Here is a 21,128-nt window from a genome sequence, read left to right as displayed (position 1 = left end):
AACGGGACTGCTTCTCTGCTGGAAGCCAACGATGGCATTTTATTCTAAAGTTGAAAGGCTTCTAATTTTAACAGCAGTCCAAGGTATCTGGGAGAAATATGATTGTAAAATATGCATTAGGAATGTAAAGTATGCAGGATGGTGTGGGGTTTGAAGGCAGGGCGGATACTGAACCCTTTACAATGTCAGGGAGGAAATAGTGATTTCACCAAACATACAACATACAACATGCAACATGCAACATGCAGAGCCCCTTTACAACTGGAACCCGAGTGTCTAGCAGTAAATTTGTCACAGATTAGTTGTGGGGCTTCTGCAGAGAACAGGGTGCAATGGTCTGTGTCCTGGTCTGGATTAATCCCAGCCAGGAAGCCTGCTGCCCATCACACAAACACTGACATCTTCTCCAGCAGCCAGGCTGCCAGGGCGCCTGCGCACAGCCGGCACTCCCGCCGGCCCCCAGCCCCCCGCCTGCATAATGCGCATGCGCCCCGGCCGCCGGGCCCGGCCGGGCCGGTGCTGCGCATGCGCGCCCGCCCTGGCTCCCCCCCTCTCTCTCCTCCCCCCCGCCCTCCCCGGGCAGCCGGCGCCAGTGAGGTCAGTGGCCGCTGATTGGCTGCCGCCCGCCCAGGCTCGGGGTACGGGCTGCGGGAGGCACCAAATTAATGGGCGGCGCGGGAGGCGATTGGGAAACAGTCGAGAGGCTGAGAGCAGCCAGTTCGCCCCGGAGTGAGTGCAGCCTGGCAGGCAGCATGGAGTACAGCAACCCCAAACCACAGCTGTCATCCCGGGCCAATGCTTTCTCCATTGCTGCCCTCATATCAACTGGAAACCCCAAAGAGAAAGAACTGCAAGAAAACACCATCAAACCGCTTGGTAAGTTCACCTGCAGCAGGATGGGTCTGCACCTTCAGCCCAGCCACAGGGAGAGAGGGAGAGGGAGAGGGAGAGAGGCGGAGGGAGAGGGAGGGGGAGAGAGGGAGAGAGGGAGAGGGAGAGGGGGAGAGGGAGAGGGGGAGAGGGAGAGGGAAAGGGAGAGAGGGAGAGGGGGAGAGGGGGAAAGAGGGAGAGGGGGAAAGAGGGAGAGGGAGAGGGGGAGAGGGAAAGGGAGAGGGGGGAGAGGGGGAGAGGGAGAGAGGGAGAGGGGGAGGGAGGGGTGAGGGAGGGGGGAGAGGGAGAGGGAGAGAGGGGAAGGGGAGGGAGAGAGGGAGAGGGGGAGAGGGAGAGGGAGAGAGGGGAAGGGGGAGGGAGAGAGGGAGAGGGGGAGAGGGAGAGGGAGAGGGGGAGAGGGAGAGAGGAGAGGGAGAGGGGGAGAGGGAGAGGGGGAGAGGAGAGGGATAGAGGGAGAGGGGGAGAGGGTGAGAGAGAGGGGGAGAGGGAGGGGGGAGAGGGAGAGGGGAAGAGGGAGAGAGGGGGGGGAGAGGGAGAGGGGAAGAGGGAGAGAGGGGGAGGGGGAGAGGGAGAGGGGGAGAGGGAGAGGGAGAGGGGAAGAGGGAGAGAGGGAGAGGGGGAGAGAGGGAGAGGGAGAGGGGGAGAGGGAGAGGGGGACTCCGGGTGGGCACTCACACGGGCTAAACCCTGTCAATCCTGCTCCCAGCGGTTTTAATCTGTTTTTATCTGTCCCTTCTAGAGAATGTTCTGAGGCAGGCTCCCTCAGGATGTCACACTCAGTGAGCTCAGACTCCAGGAAACACTCGGCACTTTCTAAAGTTTGTCTAAAGTGCTGGTTAGTTTGCACCGATTTCTTTGCTCAGTTAGGCTAACCCTCCTGAAGTTTAAATTGACAGGTTAATAACCCCAGCTGGGCGCTGCAGCCGCCACCGAGTTTGAAATGTTGCTCACACTGACAGTGGTGTCCAACGCGCTTTTTCTTTCCTCCGAAACAGAACAGTTTGTGGAGAAATCCTCCTGCTCTCAGCCCCTGGGCGACTTGAGCAGCCTGGAACTGGGAGATTACAGCGGCAGCACATCCCCCGTGTGCACCGAGCCTCTCATCCCCACCACCCCGACCGTGCCCAGTGCCGAAATGGCCAAGATCAGCTGTAACCTGGAGACGAAGGAGCTGTGGGACAAGTTCCATGAACTGGGCACCGAAATGATCATCACCAAATCCGGCAGGTGACGAGATTCTTTTATCTGTTACAGCGGAACGATTGGTCTTATTAACAGTGTAGATTATGTTTTAGTAAAGTTGTGATTTAAATGTCAATCCGAAGCATGTTGACAATCGATTCCTGCAACTGAAGACAGAAATATAATGTACATCTATAAACGGCGTTTCATTATTTAAATCACTATCGAGATCTGGCAGCGAATTAATTTCACAGAAAGGCGAAGCTTTCAGATGAGATCATTGTTTGGTGGAAAAGGAGTTGGAGATGTTAACTCTCGGTTATTCCTGCAGTTTCGTTCTTATATTTATCATTCATTCCAGTCCAGGGAAGTAGGGAGCTCCTGACTCGGTATTTCCAACGAAATATTGACGAGCACCCAGTCATTCTTCACCGCGCCGACCACAACTGGATAGTTTAACATCAGCGAGGCAAGGTTTAAGCGAAGATCGGCTTGTGGAGGAACGGGTGTGGCATTAGGATTTTCACCAATGTTTCCCTGCGGCTCTCGCCGGTAAAACTGTGGAAAAATCCATCGTGTTAAAGTGTAACAGCGGAAGCGGCTGAATTCGATGCTGTGGCTGGTTTTAGCTGTTTCACTGTGTTAAGTGTTGACAAAAGCCGGGACACACACTAACATTTCATTCCGTGTAGTTAACAAGGCGGCACATCATATCCCAGAATAATGTAGAAATTATCAAAAAGCGCGGGCCAATAATTACATTGATCCAAATGATAATTGTTTTGGATGCAGGAATCCCTGTCATTTACTCCAATTCGGCTCTGTTAAATGAAGTCATTACCCCTGCAAGGTTATTTTATAATTTACACATAGACATCGCAATTCTCTGAAAGGGTAATAGTTACAGAATAATGACGTTGCTATCATAACATTGGGATATCTGACCCATTCTGTGACATGACATTCATTCCTGAACTTGTTTGAAAAGGTTTTCTCTCAATGTGAATGATTTGAGATCGGTTTTAACATTCTCAAAACAGGCCGGGAATCTGAAACAGTTGCTGTGACCTGGACGGCGGAAGCAGATTCAATAGGAACTTTCACAAGGGAATTGGATAAATGCCTGAAAAAGGGAAGGAAAAAAAATGCAGGGATTTGAGGAAAGAGCGTGGGGAGGGTGGCGGGGTCTGTTATAGACCCAGACACGATGGGCCAAATGGTTTCCTTATGTCAGAAAACACTAGAAACCTGAAATAAAGCCAGGAAGCGCCGAAAGCCCGACCCGGGGTAACACATTCCCCACCCTCCAAACCAGGACAGCTCAGAATACTGGCCCCGAGTGGGAAAGGGGCGGCCAGAGCCGAGGGGGTGGGGGGAGAGCGGGTTTTGTTGTTTCTGTCAAACTGCCTCCGTTATTTTTGGAGCTGAAGGTTTTGCATCGGCTGAGGTGACAGCTTTGGGAAGATTCCTGAAATATGAACTTTCCCCGCTGGATGTGAGCGGCTGGGTTCCTGATTCCTTTTCAATGTCGGTGAGAGTTGGAAAGGGATGCTCTGGTTTTTAGCGGCTTGTTGTGTTTGTCCTGTTTCAGGAGAATGTTCCCCACCATCCGAGTCTCGCTGTCTGGGCTAGATCCCGAAGCGAAGTACATCGTGCTGATGGACATTGTGTCGATGGACAACAAGAGGTATCGCTATGCCTACCATCGCTCCTCCTGGCTGGTCGCTGGGAAAGCGGACCCGCCGCTACCCGCCAGGTAATGACCATTTACTGGGAATCTCAGCACAGGCAGGATCGGTACAGGGACTCCCTTCCTTCACATGCTGCAGATTTTGACATTTCTCAGCCTGCCTGAGTCTGGGTTTCTCCGGATCTCGGTGTCCCCGGTAGTCAGTCAGTCAGTCACACATGTCACCGCCGCCCTTTTCACCACGGGCAGGAATTCTCAGCAGAAAACCCCTCTACAAGCCAGGTAAATACACTCAGCCGGCATCTCCCACTCTGCACTCACTCACCGGGACCCAACACACACAGTTTCTGCATTTTACCAACAAATGCACAGAGGGTTAAAGTTCCCGTGTAAACACCCTGTCTATATCACACCGTCACGGACTTTCTATGGTTGTTTTTACTAAACTGGAAACACAGGGAGTCATTTTGCTGTGAAGGAACCGGGAGAAACACTCCCAGGACATGGCAGAGCGGGCTGCACAGTGCTCGATGTCAAACCCTACATCACAGCGAAGGAAACTCAGCAGCTTTCACCTTCGTGTTAGTAACATAGAAATCGACAGATTTATAATCTGTACGGCTGGGAAAGGGGTTTACAGTGAGAACGCTTCAAACACACCCGGGTCTCAGCTGTTCACCCGAACATACCCCCAGGTACCTTATCTCATGCAAAGCAATTGGGGGAGGCCGTTCAGCCCCCCGAGCCTGTCCCGCCATTCAGTGAGAACATAGCTGGTCTATGACTTATCCGCCTTTATTGCACATCTCTTAACGAAAATCTATCAGTCTCAGATTTAAAATCAACAGTTGCTCTACCACCAGCTGTCTATTGGTGAAGAGAGTTCCAAACTCCGACCACTCTGTAGGTAGGCGGGGTTCCTAATTTCACACTAAGACTGCGGGTGCTGGAAATCTGTGAAACAGAAAATGCTGGAAAAACTCAGCAGGTCCGACAGCCTCTGTGGAGAGAAAGAGTTAATGTTTCGAGTCCGTGTGACTCCTCTTCAGAGTTGAAGGAGGGCCATACAGACTCAAAACTCTGTGTCTCTCTTCCCAGAGACTGTCAGACCTGCTGAGCTTTTCCAGCATTTTCTGATTTCATTTCCTAATTTCACTCCTGAAAGGTCTGAATCTCATTTTTTAGACTCTGCCCCCCCTAGTCCTCGACTGCCCCGATTGGTGGAACGAGTTTCTATTAATTCTCGTCTGTTCCTCTTTATATCTTGAAAATGTCAGTCAAATCTCCCCTTTGAACTTCTAAGTTTCAGGTTAAAACAAGGGCAGTTTGTGTAACTCCGCTCTTCTCTCTCTGTGCAGGTTGTATGTACACCCGGACTGCCCGTTCACCGGGGAGCAACTCCTCAAACAAATGGTTTCCTTTGAAAAAGTGAAACTCACCAATAATGAGTTGGACCAGCACGGCCATGTGAGTCTGTCCTGACTGCTTCTTCACCTTAACGGATCCTGGCTGGGCGGCAAAGAGTTTAAGTGTCAACATCCTTAAACCATGCAACTTTTAAATAAACTTTACCAACGAACAGTATAAACCTGACCGGAGTGTGACAGCTGATTGTCCAGGAGCCGCTGGGAGTCAGTATAAAATCCCAGTCCTGCTGGTGGAATTATTTGGGAGTCTTGCTTCCTTTCCCGGGATAAGGGAGGATGATTTCCAACTTCCCTCTTTTAAACGCCGGGATCTGGGAAACCATTTCCCTGTCAAATTGGTTCAACCCACAAACTTGTGCGGAGCGGACCCCGTGCGGAGTGAACCATCTGTAAATATAGATCAGGGGCAGAGAGAGTTCAAACTGCTTCCTTCTCCCATCCCCCTCTCCAACCCATCAAAACACAAACTTCACGCGCCAGAATTATTTATTCGCATTTGCAAAGCCTTAAACCACCTAAACCAGGTGGGATTTATATTCAATAACGAGTCGGCACCGAGAGCTGACCATTAAGAGTCCAGTTAAAATAAGCTTTTCCCTATGAAATCTCACATTATCCGAGTGAATGCATTTGTAGACATCCTGTGTGCAATAATATGAATATTAATTAATGCTCCCCTCTCCTGTCACTTGTGTGCCCGTGGCCCAGTATGTAAAAGGCAGGTGCCGTCATATACAGGATACCGTGTAAACATGTGTGTTATAGACAGGCTACTGAGTGGGGGGCGGGAGGGTACAGGTGTGTTACAGACAGCTTACTGTGTGTGGGGGGTACAGGTATGTTACAGACAGGTTACTCCGTGGGGGCCGGGTGCAGGTGTGTTATAGATAGGTTACCATGTGGGGGAACAGGTGCATTATAGACAGGTTGCTATATGTGTGGGGAGTAGAGCTGTGTTATAGACAAGTAACTGTGTGGGGGGTACAGGTGTGCTACAGACAGGTTACTGTGTGTGTGGCGGGTGGGGGGTGGGGGGGTACAGTTGTGTTACAGACAGATACTGTGTGTGGGTTACAGGTATGTTACAGACAGCTTACTGTGTGGGGGCATGTACAGGTGTGTTATAGACAGGTTACCGTGTGGGGGTACAGGTGTGTTATAGACAGGTTACTGTGTGGGGGGTGGGGAGATACAGGTGTGTTACAGACAGGTAACTGTGTGTGTGGCATACAGATGTGTTACAGGCAGGTTACTGTGGGGGGTACAGGTATGTTACAGGCTGGTTACTGTGTGGGGGGTAGAGGTGTGTTATAGACAGGTTACTGTGGGGGGTACCCGTGTGTTATAGACAAGTTACTGTGTTTGTGGGGTACAGGTGTGTTACAGACATGTTACTGTCAGGGCAGGTACAGGTGTGTTATAGACAGGTTACTGTTTGGGGTGGTTACAGGTGTGTTACAGATTTGTTACTGTGGGGGTGGGTATAGGTGTATTATAGACAAGTTACTGTGTTTGTGGGGGTACAGGTGTATTACAGACAGGCTACTGTGTGTGGGTGTACAAGTGTGTTATAGACAGGTTATTGTGGGGGTGGGGGTGGTTACAGATGTGTTATAGAAAGGTTACTGTGGGGGGGGGTACAGATGTGTTATAGACAGGTTATACTGTTGGGGGGTACATGTGTGTTACAGATAGGTTACTGTGTTGGGGGGGTACTGGTGTATTATAGAAAGGTTACTGTGGGGGGGGGTACAGATGTGTTATAGACAGGTTATACTGTTGGGGGGTACATGTGTGTTACAGATAGGTTACTGTGTGGGGGGGTACTGGTGTATTATAGAAAGGTTACTGTTGGGGGGGGGTGCACAGGTGTGTTGCAGACAGGTTACTGTGAGTGCGGGGTACAGGTGTGTTACAGAAAGGTTACTCTGTTGGGGGTACAGGTGTATTATAGACAGGGTACTGTGTGTGGGGGGGTACAGGTGTGTTATAGACATGTTACTGTGTGAGGGTTACAGTGTGTTACAGACAGGTTACTATGTGTAGGGGGGTACAGGTGTGTTATAGGTTACTGTGTGGAGGGATACAGCTGTGTTATAGACAGGTTTCTCTATGTGGGGGGGGTGGGGTACAGGCGTGTTATAGACAGGTTACTGTGTGGAGGGATACAGGTGTGTTACGGACAGGTTACTGTGAACATATGAACATTCAAATTAGGAGCAGGAGTAGGCCATTTAGCCCCTCAAGTCTGCTCCAACATTCAATAAGATCACGGCTGATCTGAATGTAACCTCACATACCCACCGATAACCTTTCACCCCCTTGTTAATCAAGAATCGATTCACCTCTTCCTTAAAAATATTTAAATTCTCTGCTTCCACCACATTTTGAGGAAGAGAGATCCAAAGACTTACAACTCTCTGAGGGAAAAATTTCTCCTCATCTGCGCTTTAAATGAGTGACCCCTTATTAAACAGTGACCCCTAGTTCTAGATTCTTTCACAAGAGGAAACATCCTCTCCACATCCACCCTGTCAAGACCCCTCAGATCTTATATGTTTCAATCAAGTCACCTCTTACTCTTCTGAACTCCAGTGGATACAAGCCTAACCTGTCCAACCTTTCCTCATAAGACAACCCACCCATTCCAGGTATTAATCTAGTAAACCTTCTCTGAACTGCTTGTGACTCATTTATTTCCTTCCTTAAATAAGGAGATCAATACTGTACACACTACTCCAGGTGTGATCTCACCAATGCCCTGTACAACTGAAGCATAACCTCTCTACTTTTGTAATCGATTCCGCTCACAATAAATGATAACATTCCATTAGCTTTCCTAATTACTTGCTGTACCTGCATACTAACCTTTTGTGATTCATGCACAGGGACATCCAAATCCCTGTGCAGCTTAGATCTCTGCAATTCTCACCATTTAGATGATATGATTTTTATTTTCTCTGCCTAAAATAGGCAATTTCACGCTTTCCCACATTGTACTCTTTTCCCACTGGCGTAACCAGTGTTTTTTCCCACTGCCGTAACCTATCTATGTCCCTTTGTAGCCTCCTTGTGTCCTCTCCACTTCTTACTATCCTACCTATCTTTGTGACATCATCAAATTTAGCAACCATACCATCTGTCCCTTCATCCAAGTCATTGATATAAATTGTAATCATTTGCAGCCCCAGCATTGATCCCTGTGACACACCACTCACTACATGTTGCCAACAAGAAAAGACCCAGTTATGCTTAATCTCTGTTTCCTGTTAGCTAGCCAATCTTCTATCCATGCCAATATGTTACATCTACGCCATGAGCTTTTATTTTCCGAATTACCTTTGATGAGGCACCTTATCAAATGCCTTCTGGAAATCCAAATACAGATGTCTACAGGCTCCCCTTTATCAACAGAACATGTGACTCCTTCAAAGAACTCCAGTAAATTGGCTAAACATGATTTCCCTTCACAAAACCATGTTGACTCTGTCTGATTGCCTTGAATTTTTCTAAGTGCCCTGTTATAACATCTTTAATGATAACTTCTAACATTTTCCCAATGACAGATGTTAAGCTAACTGGCCTGTAGTTTCCTGCTTTCTGTCTCCCTCCCTTTTTGAATGAAAGAGTTACATTTGTTATTTTCCAATCTAATGTAACCTTCTCTGAATCTAGGGGAATTTTGGAAAATTAAAACCAACGCATTAACTATCTCACTAACCACTTATTTTAAGACCCTAGGATGAAATCCATCAGGACCCAGGGATTTGTCAACAATTTGCTGAGTATCACTTCCCTGGTGATTATAATTTTCCCAAGTTCCTCCCTCCCTTCCATTTCCTGATTTACAGCTATTTCTGAGATGTTATTGCATCCTCTATAGTGAAGATCAATGCAAAATACCCGTTCAATTCATCTGCCATCTCCTTATTTTCCATTATTAATTTCCCAGACTCACTTCCTATACCACCAATGCTCACTTTGTGAACTCTTCTTTTTTAATTATCTATAGAAATTCTTACTATCTGTCTTTATATTTCTAGCTGGCTTTCTCTTGTACTCTATTTTTTCCCTCCTTATTAATCTTTTAGTCATTCTTTGTTGTTTTTTTATATTCCAATCTTCTGACCTGCCAACCATCTTTGTGCAATTATAGGATTTTTCTTTAAGTTTGATACTATCTTTAACTTTTTTATTAACCATGGATGGTGGGTTCTCCCCTTGGAAGTTTTCTTTCTCATTGGAAGGTATCTATTCTGTGTATCTGAAAGATCCCCTTAAAACTTTGTCACTGCATCTCTATTGACCTATCCGTTAACCTAATTTGCCACTTCACTGTAGCTAGCTGTGCTTTCATGTCCTTATAATCACCCTTATTTATGTTTAAAATACTAGTCTTGGACCCACTGTTCTCTCCCTCAAACTGAATGTAAAATTCAATCATATTATGATTGCTGCTACCTAGGGACGCCTTCACTATCAGGTCATTAATTCACCCTATCTGAGTGCACAATACCAGGCCTAGTGTAGCCTGCTCTCTGGTGTGTGGGACTACAGGTATGTTATAGCCAGATTACTGTGTCGGTGGGGGTGGGGTGCGGTACGGGTATAGACAGGTTACTGTGTGGAATAAAGGGGTGTTATAGGCAGGTCATTGTGTAAAATTATCGTTCATTGTTAATCGCTAATGAATTAATTTCGTCCAATTAATGGTGCTAAACAGAAATTAAACGGAATGAGCAGAGTTGCAGAGCAGGTTATCCAGCTGTGAATGGTTTTGGCCGGGCTATTAGTTTACTGGCGTTTGAAGAAATCAAATGCTGTTTTTAGAACCCGCAATATCGGGATTTTCCCAAAGGATGTGGTGATTGTGATTCCCGATCCCATTCCTTCTCGCATGAAAATTCCACATGATGGATAAATGCTGGAGTTTGGATGTGAAAGTTTCAGGAGTGAGAGACTCGGTACCGATTCGGTGAATGTCTGTTTAATTCCAATGTCTTCACATTCTGAACTTGGGTGAACCATTTTCGCTGGGTCGTAATTGTGACGAATTTTAATTCCGCAGATTATTCTAAATTCTATGCACAAATACCAACCTCGGGTCCACATCATTAAAAAGAAAGATCACACCGCTTCCCTGGTTAATCTCAAATCCGAGGAATTCCGAACATTCATCTTCCCAGAGACAGTTTTCACTGCAGTTACCGCCTACCAGAACCAGCTGGTGAGTTCCTGCTCATTCATTTAAGGAAACCTGTGAAGAACCGGCAGGAACTGCTCCTGTGCGGAGTGCAACCTAAACATTCCCAGTTTGCCTCAATATTGATGCCAACCTGAGGCTGTGGTTTCACTCGCTCACTCGCTGGCTGCTTCAAAATGTTCTAAATCTCCAGCTTCCTTTCACCCATTTTAATCATTTACATTTAATTTATTGCCAATGAATATTCAGCCATTTCCAATTCAGTTCCAAACACACGTCCGACGATGTTAAGGGCGGATTGGGAGTATTTTCAGCCACTTAACACCGGGGTTTCAAGTGGAGTTCCGCAGCATTCCCGGGATCCGGTGCTGACTGACGGACCCAGTCCATTCCCCCCGGCTCGGGGAACGGCTTCGGGGGCAGGTGAAGGGGTTTATCGGTGTGGCTGTGTTCTGGGACCAGGGGGCATTCTGCCGGACACACAGTGACAGGGGCAGAGAATCAACCGGCACCTGGTTCACTCTGGGCATCGCTGGCGAGGTTGGCAATTATTGCCCAGAGAGAGAGATGGGTCTGAGCCTCTGGGTCCTGCTTTGGGATTCTTCCCGGACCCGGTTAAAACGGGGCTATTCCTGAATGAACCAGCGGGTTTTTAGCACAATTTGTTAGTTTCAGTGTCACTTGTGCTGAGGCCAACATTTTAATCCTTGTATTTTTTTTTAAATCTTAATTCAGATTCACAAACTGTCTTGATGGGATTATTAGAGACAGGGGTCATTATTCTCCCGAACCCTGGGCTGTACAATTTGATTTTAAAATAAGAAACCTGTTGAACTGATTGGGGGGGTTTTTTCGTCCCGCCGTCTATCTACAGAGAGATTTAATTCTCAATGTTTCTCTCTCCAGATCACCAAATTAAAAATTGACAGTAACCCTTTTGCTAAAGGATTTCGGGATTCCTCTCGGCTGACTGACATGGAGAGGTACTGTTCCCAGGAGTAAGCCTCGTTTCATCACTTCAATTAGATCGAAATACAAATAGCGCGATGGTGAAATTCCAGATCAATGATTTAAGGGATCGGGTTGTTAATGTCCTTTGTGTATTTTACTCTTTGCTTTTCTTTCTATTCCAATCCCGAGTTTAGATGTTGTGCTGTAAAGTGGAAAAATTATAACAGGAAATGTTGGACATATTCAGCCGGACAGGCAGCTCTGGGTAGTTTCAGATCCCGGGTTTTCATCCGGATCCTGAAATTGGGAGCGTGTTTAAGATTCAGGGACTCAGATTGAATCGTTTCATTAACAATCTGGAAACGAGCTGTGAGGGAGCTTTTGCAATCTGACTGGATACCTGGACTGAGGTTAGAGTCAGGAATGTGGGTCCAAAGTCACGATGAAGCCGTGAATTAATGGGGAATTCTGTCTGCGACAGTCCGTGTACACACAGTTTAACGGAGTCTGTGATCATCCGTGTACGCACAGTCCGTGTACACACACAGTCCGCGTACACACAGTTTAACTGAGTCTCTGATAGTCCGTGTACACATAGCCTGAGTCTGTTATAGTCCGTGTACACACGGTCCATGTACCCCCAGTCCGTGTACGCACAGTTTAACTGAGTCTGTGACAGTCTGTGTATACACAGTCCATGTACACACAGTGTATACACAGCTTAACTGAGTCTGTGATAGTCCATGTACACACAGTCTGTGTACACACAGCTTAAATGAGTCTGTGACAGTCTGTGTACACACAGTCCATGTACACACAGCCTGAGTCTGTGATAGTCTTTGTACATACACACAGCCTAACTGAGCCTGTGATAGTCTGTGTGTACACAGTCCATGTACACACAGTCTGTGTACAGACAGTCTGTGTACACATAGCCTAACTGAGTCTCATCAGCTACTCCAGAACTGAAGAAGACCAGCTAGTCTATGTATAGTATACCATTATACTGTGGATAGGGATCTCAGTCTGTGTCTAGTGTGATACTCACTCACAGACCGCAGTTATACTGCTGACTTCACATCATCTATTCCCCAGCAAGAGGAAGCTTTGCCCATGCGTTTGCAGGAAGGGTTTGGAAATTAGGATCAGGAGAAGGCTGTTCCACTAAACATGGAGATCATAGCTGATCTTTACTTTAACTCCATTTACCCACCTTTGATCTGTAACCTTTTCCTTACTCAGTAAATTACAGCTGGTTTACAGCTAGGTAAACAAGTAAGTAATTGGTTTATTGGAAAATCATGGTGGTGGGTGTCAATAGCGATGACGGCACAAATAAATCAATTAAACATATTTCATAGTTATAGACAATCATTAAAAAAGGGATTACATAATTATAGACATTTCAGTGTACAATTAATTACAATACGGTGCTAAATGTAGGTCTCATTAAGTTACTGAATCAAAATGAAAGCTTTCTATTAGATTATCGGCATGGTGGATTAAAGATCATGTACCTCTGGAATTTGCCGTTCAGTTACTATCAGCAGCAGTGAAGTTTAGAAGGATTTGAAACTTATTTTGCGGTGTGCCTGGGCTCTGGGCTCCAGCCATGCAATGTGCTGCCCCTGCCTCACCACCCGCAGTATATCTCACAAAAAGCTGCCGAGCGGCAGCTCAGGGTACAGGTTTGGAGAAGGAAATTTATACAGCCTCTTCCAAACACCCATCTTTAATTCCCACTGCTTAAATCCTTCTGACTTTCTGATCTCTCCACCACACCAGGCTTGTCATAACAAAAACAGAAAATGCTGGAAAAACTCAGCAGGTCTGGCAGCATCTGTGGAGAGAGAAACAGAGTTAACGTTTCAAGTCCGTATGACTCTTCTTCAGAGTTCAGAAGGTCTGAGCCTGGAACTCTGAAGAAGAGTTGTATTAAACTGAGCCCAATTGATGCAGTAGCTAACCCCAACAGGAACCCCATCAGCACAAAGCAGAGAGCTGATTGGTAGGTAGTGGATAAGTCATTTTTCTGCACTTTAAAGCTACATTAAGGAAAGGTAAGAGTTCTAGCTTTCTTTTTAAAAGAAGAAAGAAACTTAAATAAGTTTCTACTTGGCTTAAATTTAGGGTAAGAGTATTTTAATTAAAGATATGGCGGGGGAGCTCAGTCCTGTGTGTTGCCTGCAGTATGTGGGAATTCTTAGATGCTCCCGGCAGTCTGGATGAGCACATCTGCATTAAGTGCCACCGTTTGACCAGCTTGAGCGCCGAGTTTCAGAGCTTGAGCATCAGCTGGAGACGCAGCGGCGCATCCATGAGGCTGAGGGTTACGTAGATAGCACGTTTTTAGATGTGGTCACTCAGCAGCTTCAGTAAGTGCAGTCAGAGAGGGAATGGGTGACCACCAGTCAGAAGAAGGGAGGTAGGCAGGTAGTCAGGAAAGCCCCAGAGTGCATCTCACTCAAGAACAGTTTTTCTGTGTTGGAAAATGGTGAGAGTGATGGTTCCTCTGGGGAGTGCAGCCAGAGCCAAGCTGCATAAGGTGGGGGGGAGAAAAAGAGGAAGAGCAATAGGTAGGAGACTCAACAGTGAGGGGTACAGACAGGAGTGGTTCACATTGGTACCAATGACATAGGTAGAAGTGGGGGATGAGGTTCTGCAACAAGAATTTAGGGAGCTAGGTAGCAGACTGAAAAGCAGGACCTCAAATATTGCATTCTCTGGATTACAACCTGTGTCACGTGCTAGTGAGTATAGGAATAGGCTGATAGAGCAGATGAATTCGTGGCTGAAAAGTTGGTGCAGGAGAGAGGGCTTTAGATTCTTGGATCACTGGGTATGTTACTGAGGAAGATGGGGCCTGTACAAGTTGGACGGGTTGCACCTGAACCGGAATGGGACCAACATCCTCGCGGGGAGGTTTGCTAATGCTGGTGAGGGTTTAAACTAATTTGGCAGGGAATGGGATACAGAATGGAGGTATAATAGGGAATGATGTACAGACAAGTATTGAAGAAAAACCAAGTCAGTCTGGAAGGCAGAGTGTATATAGTCAAGTTAAGGCACAAGGGAGTATGGCAAGGCTGGAGGGCATTTATTTTAATGCAAGGAGTCTTACAAGTAAGATATGAGTTGAGGGTGTTGATTAACACATGGAGATAAGATATCACTTCTATCATGGAGACATGGTTGAGGGAGGGGCAGGACTGGCAGCTCAACATACTGGGTATAGAATCTTCAGGCGAAACAGTGGGGGTTGTAAAAGAGGAGGTGGTGTTGCAATATTGATCAAGGAGTCAATTACTGCAATAAGGAGGGGTGATATCTTGGAAAGTTCCTCAAATGAGGCCATATGGGACAATCACATTGTTGGGAGTGTACTATAGACCCCAAACAGTCAGGGGGAGATAGAACGGCAGATATGTAAGCAAATCTCAGAAATGTAAAATAATAGGGTAATAATAGTAGGGGATTTCAACTTCCCCAATATTAACTGGGATAGACAAAATGTGAAAGGCTTAAAGAGGGCAGAATTCTTAAAATGTATCCAGGAGAGCTTTTTAAGCCAGCACATAGAAAGTCCAACAAGAGAGGGGGCAGCGCTGGACCTAATTTTAGGGAACAAAGCCGGGCAAGTGGTAAAAGTGTCAGTGGTGGAGCATTTTGGTGATAGTGACCATAACTCAGTAAGATTTAAGGTAGTTATGGAAAAATACAAAGATGGACTGGATGGTTCTGAGTTGGGGGAAGGCCGATTTTAATATGATAAGACAGGATCTGGCCAAAGTGGCCTGGGAGCAGCTCCTTGTAGGAAAGTCTACATCAGACCAGTAGGGGTCATTCAAAACGGAAATAGTGAGAGTTCAGGGCTAACATGTTCCCATAAAAGTGAAGGATGGGACCAACAAGTCCAAAGAATCCTGGATGTTGAGGAATGTACAGGATTAGATAAGGTAAAAAAGGGAAGCTTATGGTAGATACCGAGGGCTCAAAACAGCAGAAGCCCCAGAGGAGGAAAGTACAGAGGGTTACATAAAAAAGAAATTAGGAGAGTGAAGAGGGGGCATGAAAAAAACACTGGCGGGTAAAATAAAGGAAAATCTAAGGGCATTTTATAAGTATATTAGGGACAAGAGGATAACCAGGGAAAGAATAGGGTCCATTAGGGACCAAAGTGGCAATCTGTGTGAGGTGCCAGAAGATGTAGGTGAGGTTGTAAATCAGCTTTCCGTCTGTATTCACTACAGAGAAGGATAATGTAGGTATAGAAATCAGGGAGGGGACTGTGATATACTTGAACAAATTAGCATTGAGAGGAAGGAGGTATTTAGGGGTTAAAATTGGATAATTCCCCAGTCCCAGATGAGATGTATCCCAGGCTGCTATGTGAGGCAAGGGAGGAGATTGCAGGGACCCTGACATTATTTTTCAAATCCTCTCTGGCCACAGGAGAGGTGCCAGAGGACTGGAGGACAACTGGTGTGGTACCATTATTCAAGAAGGGTGGTAGGGATAAACCAGGGAACTATAGGCCAGTGAGTCTAACATCAATGGTAGGGAAATTATTGGAAAAAATTCTGAGGGACAGGATTAATCTCCACTTGGAGAGACAGGGATTAATCAAGGATAGTCAACATGGCTTTGTCAGGGGGAGATCATGTCTAACAAATTTGATTAATTTTTTCTAGGTGTGTAGATGAGGGTAGTGTAGTTGATGTAGTCTACATGGACTTCAGTAAAGCTTTTGCCAAGGCCCCACATGGGAGATTGGTCTAAAAGGTAAGAGCCCATGGGATCCAGGGTAATTTGGCAAATTGGATCCAAAATTGGCTTAGTGGCAGGAGGCAGAGTGTGATGGTCAAAGGTTGTTTTTGTGACTGGAAACCTGTGTCCAGTGACTTACCGCAAGGTTCAGTGCTGGGTCCCTGGCTGTTTGTAGTGTACATTAATGATCTAGACATGAATGTAGGAGGTATGATCAGTAAGTTCACAGAGGACATGAAAATTGGTGGTGTGGTAAATAGTGAGGAGGAAAGCCTTAGATTACAGGATGATATAGACGGACTGGTCAGATGGGCAGAACAGTGGCAAATGGAATTTAACCCTGAAAAGTGTGAGGTGATGCATTTTGGGAGGATGAACAGGGCAGGGGATATACACAATGAATGGTAGGACCCTAGAAAGTACGGAGGATCAGAGGGACCTTGGTGTACATGTCCATAGATCCCTGAAGGCAACAGGACAGGTAGATAAGGTAGTTAAGAATGCATATGGGATACTGGCCTTTATTAGTCGAGGCAATTAATTCAACAGCAGGGAAGTTAAGATGGAGCTGAAGAAGGCATTAGTTGGGCCACATCTGGAGTAGTGTGTGCAGTTCTGGTCACCACACTATAGGAGGGATGTGTGAAAGTGAGAGTGACCTTGTTCCCCTGACACCGGTTCATCTTTCAAAAAGATTCAGTAAGATTTTCATCACCTTAAAACATTTGATTTAAAAAGGCTCTGCTTTTAACCCTTTCCCTTGGAGACTTTAAAAGATATTTCGTTGTACTCAACTGGTGTGTACAGGTGTATGTGTGACACAGCCTTGTACACATAGCCCTGTGCACTGTGTACAGGTGTATGTGTGACACAGCCTTGTACACATAGCCCTGTACACTGTGTACAGGTGTATGTGTGACACAGCCTTGTACACATAGCCCTGTGCACTGTGTACAGGTGTATGTGTGACACAGCCTTGTACACATAACCCTGTACACTGTGTACAGGTGTATGTGTGACACAGCCTTGTACACATAACCCTGTACACTGTGTACAGGTGTATGTGTGACACAGCCTTGTACACATAGCCCTGTACACTGTGTACAGGTGTATGTGTGACACAGCCTTGTACACACAGCCCTGTACACTGTGTACAGGTGTATGTGTGACACAGCCTTGTACACATAGCCCTGTACACTGTGTACAGGTGTATGTGTGACACAGCCTTGTACACATAACCCTGTACACTGTGTACAGGTGTATGTGTGACACAGCCTTGTACACATAGCCCTGTACACTGTGTACAGGTGTATGTGTGACACAGCCTTGTACACATAACCCTGTACACTGTGTACAGGTGTATGTGTGACACAGCCTTGTACACACAGCCCTGTACACTGTGTACAGGTGTATGTGTGACACAGCCTTGTACACATAGCCCTGTACACTGTGTACAGGTGTATGTGTGACACAGCCTTGTACACATAGCCCTGTACACTGTGTACAGGTGTATGTGTGACACAGCCTTGTACCACGAGTATACAGTACACGCACTATCAGACTACATGGGTTCCTCTCTGATGTACACAGTGTACACTCGGTGTACCCGTCACATCACCTGAGACCTGTGATTTTCAGCCTTGTGTACAAACACACTCAGTATCTCTGCAGCTCCCCCTTTGTCTGTGAAAACAATCCCGCCGAATCCAAGGCCATTGTGTTACTTTCCAAACATGTGAATCTGAATTTGAAACAAGCCGAGCTGGGATGAAACACCTCTTCCTGGACATTCGGAACTGCTTCCAGGACTGGGAGTGGGCACAACCCTGGGATTTATACCCAGCATCTTCTTTCTAACTTTCTGCTAAATATTATTTTTTGAAGCCAGGGGAAAGGTCCTCGGCTAAAAGCAGCGTGCGGGGGAATTGTAACCGGCCTTCAGTCCTTAAAAGTCTCATTTGTCTGAAGACTGTTCAGGGAGAGGAATTGGATCTGATCGATGGCTCTTCAGAGGCTGCTAGAGATGTGATTAGTTTACAGTCAGTTACTGGGACAAACAGCCCAATAATTCGATTCTGTCCTGTTACTGATAGAAAACTGAGACTCTCAGACCGTCTCCGTCCTGGTCCCCGATGATAAAACGCATTTAAATTGTGGCTTGACAGCACTTTACCCCAGAGTGGAGAGCCGACTCCCATTAAAAAAGGCTTTGCCGACCTGCACAAAGACATAGATCTTGTCAGGAAAAAAATAATGTTAAACCATGCATTTAATAACTGAAATTTCAATGACTAACTTTGATCTGTTCGACTGGACATGTCCCGCTGGCTAATTCAGCTGTCGAGATTTCGATATTTTCTGTTTTCTTTTAAGCAGAACACATAAAAATACAAGTGGTGGTTGATCTGTGGACTAACACAGTGAATATGTTTAATACACGTTTGAGTTCGTGAACATAAATACCGACTAAGTAATCCGAATTTCTCCATCATTGAAATAATGTGATCATTCAGTCCCAATCTTTAGTTTAACACTCTCTGAATAATAATAACCCTTTCTCCTGGGACCCTCACTGTGAGCACCCTGTGCAACCCCAAATAACTCCTGTGTAAATACGGAATACATTGGGTGTAAATAAGGAATAATTCTGATGTAAACAGGGAATATCTGTGTTGTATCTGTGTTTAAAACAAGAATAGATATATGGACATGTCAAAAAAAAATCATTCTCAGATACAGGACAGATTTGTTCAGATATTCCAATTTCTTGACCTGAGGTCAGTGTTTAATATTTGTCGATGTTTGTGTCTGTTTTGAGTTTTATACTCCAGAAGTGATTCGGTGTCTATTTGAGCGAGTTTGAAACATTCAGTTCCGCCCATGGTCAGAATACACAACAATGGTGACTAAATACTGATCTGGAATATTTGGGGTCGTGAGGATTTGGTGAGAATGTGGCGCTACCGTCTGTCTCAGACAGGTTTAAACCTGGAAAAGGAGCGGCTTTCAAAAGACATTTTAAACTCTTAACTTTTAGCGGAAGTCGGAGGAAATCAGAGTTAAACTTTGGGGTGAATTGGTAATTGACAACAGGAACAAACGGGGGATGAAGTAACACATTGAGTTCTGATCCGGAGGACGTTTTACAAAGGGGAAGATAAAACAAAGAGCTGGCACAGGAAGGATGGGCTGAATGGCCTCCTCCTGTCCTATATTGTTCTACCATCCCAAAATTACAACAGGATTCCAAATGTGAAACATTATATTTTAACCTGTTGATTTTGAGCTCTTGAATTTATTGATTCTGGTACAGGTGAAATCGTTACTGGTGCTGGTAAAACAGATATTTAATCTTTCATTCTGTAATTATCATAACCCATTCACTGATTTGTGAGTTTAATATTTTTAATCTGTGCTGATCTGGAAAGTGGGATGTGACTTCCCCTCACCTTAAACTGGCAATTTCTCAATACAAAATAGTCACATTTGCAATTGGAGCTAGACAAGGAGGGTAACTGGCTGTGAGGAGGCGGCTAGACAAGGAGGGTAACTGGCTGTGAGGAGGCGGCTAGACAAGGAGGGTAACTGGCTGTGAGGAGGCGGCTAGACAAGGAGGGTAACTGGCTGTGAGGAGGCGGCTAGACAAGGAGGGTAACTGGCTGTGAGGAGGCGGCTAGACAAGGAGGGTAACTGGCTGTGAGGAGGCGGCTAGACAAGGAGGGTAACTGGCTGTGAGGAGGCGGCTAGACAAGGAGGGTAACTGGCTGTGAGGAGGCGGCTAGACAAGGAGGGTAACTGGCTGTGAGGAGGCGGCTAGACAAGGAGGGTAACTGGCTGTGAGGAGGCGGCTAGACAAGGAGGGTAACTGGCTGTGAGGAGGCGGCTAGACAAGGAGGGTAACTAGCTGTGAGGAGGCGGCTAGACAAGGAGGGTAACTGGCTGTGAGGAGGCGGCTAGACAAGGAGGGTAACTAGCTGTGAGGAGGCGGCTAGACAAGGAGGGTAACTAGCTGTGAGGAGGCGGCTAGACAAGGAGGGTAACTGGCTGTGGGGAGGCGGCTAGACAAGGAGGGTAACTAGCTGTGAGGAGGCGGCTAGACAAGGAGGTAACTGGCTGTGAGGAGGCTGCTGATTCTGAGCGAGTTCAAAGGGAGGGAAGTAAAATATTTCTGAGTTAGGGGGAAATACAAAGCAGCAAATCTAGAAAATAGAATATTGAATAAATAACCAGAAGACTGCAGTAGAAATGGGTGGACATTCTGCTGAAACTGCTCAAAACAATTGGGCTTCACATTGCTGGTTAATCTTTACTCAGTGTAAAACAGGATAACTCATGAATAAAACAATCCCAACGGTCATGAAGTGAAAATTGATCAGGTGCTGGCCAGGTATTTATCTGAAATCTATTGATACAGGATGTCTGTCGAGTTTTGCACATTAACACTAACTTGCCTGTTCTACAGAGAAAGTGTGGAGAATTTAATCCAGAAACACACCTACGCACGTTCACCAATCCGTACATACGGAGGAGATGATGATGGTCTAGGAGATGAGAACCAAGTCACACAAACCAGAGGTAAAAAGAAAGTCCTGCATTTATATTGCACCTTTCACAATCTCAGGATGTCCCAAAGTGCTATACAGCCAACGAAGTACCCTTTGAAGTGTAACCACTGTTGTAATGTAGGAAACAGCAGCCAATTTGTGCACAGCAAGATCCCACAACTGTGATGTGACAATGACCAGATCAACTGTTTTAGTGATGTTGATTGTGGAATAAATATTGGCCCCAGGACACTGGGGAGAACTCCGCCCTGCTCTTCTTTAAACTAGCTGCATGGGATCATTTACTTCCACGTGAGGGGGCAGAAGGAATCTTGTTTTGATGTCTCAGCTGAAAAGATGGCATCTCCAAGAGTGCAGCCTTTCCCATAGTACTGCATGCAGAGTGTCAGTCTAGGTTTTGTGTTTCTGGAGTTTCTTGAACCTTTTAACTCCGAGATAAGAGTCTGCTCACT

General features: G+C 46.0%; 1 protein-coding gene across 2 annotated transcripts; it reads left to right on the top strand.

Moving 5' to 3' along the window:
• Positions 1-623: 623 nt before the first annotated feature.
• LOC144677071 (T-box transcription factor TBX20-like) lies at positions 624-20,873 on the top strand. Of its 2 annotated transcripts, none has more exons than XM_078537330.1 (7): positions 624-876; positions 1,887-2,118; positions 3,665-3,829; positions 5,122-5,230; positions 10,259-10,417; positions 11,300-11,376; positions 20,574-20,873. In XM_078537330.1, exons 1-7 carry the CDS (start codon positions 666-668, stop codon positions 20,839-20,841), a joined length of 1,221 nt encoding a protein of 406 aa, XP_078393456.1. In that variant the 5' UTR covers positions 624-665; the 3' UTR covers positions 20,842-20,873. The 2 variants fall into 2 exon arrangements, with proteins under 2 accessions (XP_078393456.1, XP_078393455.1); XM_078537329.1 differs by having other exon boundaries at positions 11,300-11,391.
• The last annotated feature ends 255 nt before the right edge of the window (positions 20,874-21,128 follow it).

The sequence above is a fragment of the Cetorhinus maximus genome, unplaced genomic scaffold (genome assembly GCF_964194155.1).
Source record: "Cetorhinus maximus unplaced genomic scaffold, sCetMax3.hap1.1 HAP1_SCAFFOLD_2196, whole genome shotgun sequence".
In the NCBI taxonomy this organism is placed as follows: domain Eukaryota; kingdom Metazoa; phylum Chordata; class Chondrichthyes; order Lamniformes; family Cetorhinidae; genus Cetorhinus; species Cetorhinus maximus.
The sequence above is the reverse complement of the archived record's forward strand: the minus strand, read 5'-3'. Positions and strand labels throughout refer to the sequence as shown.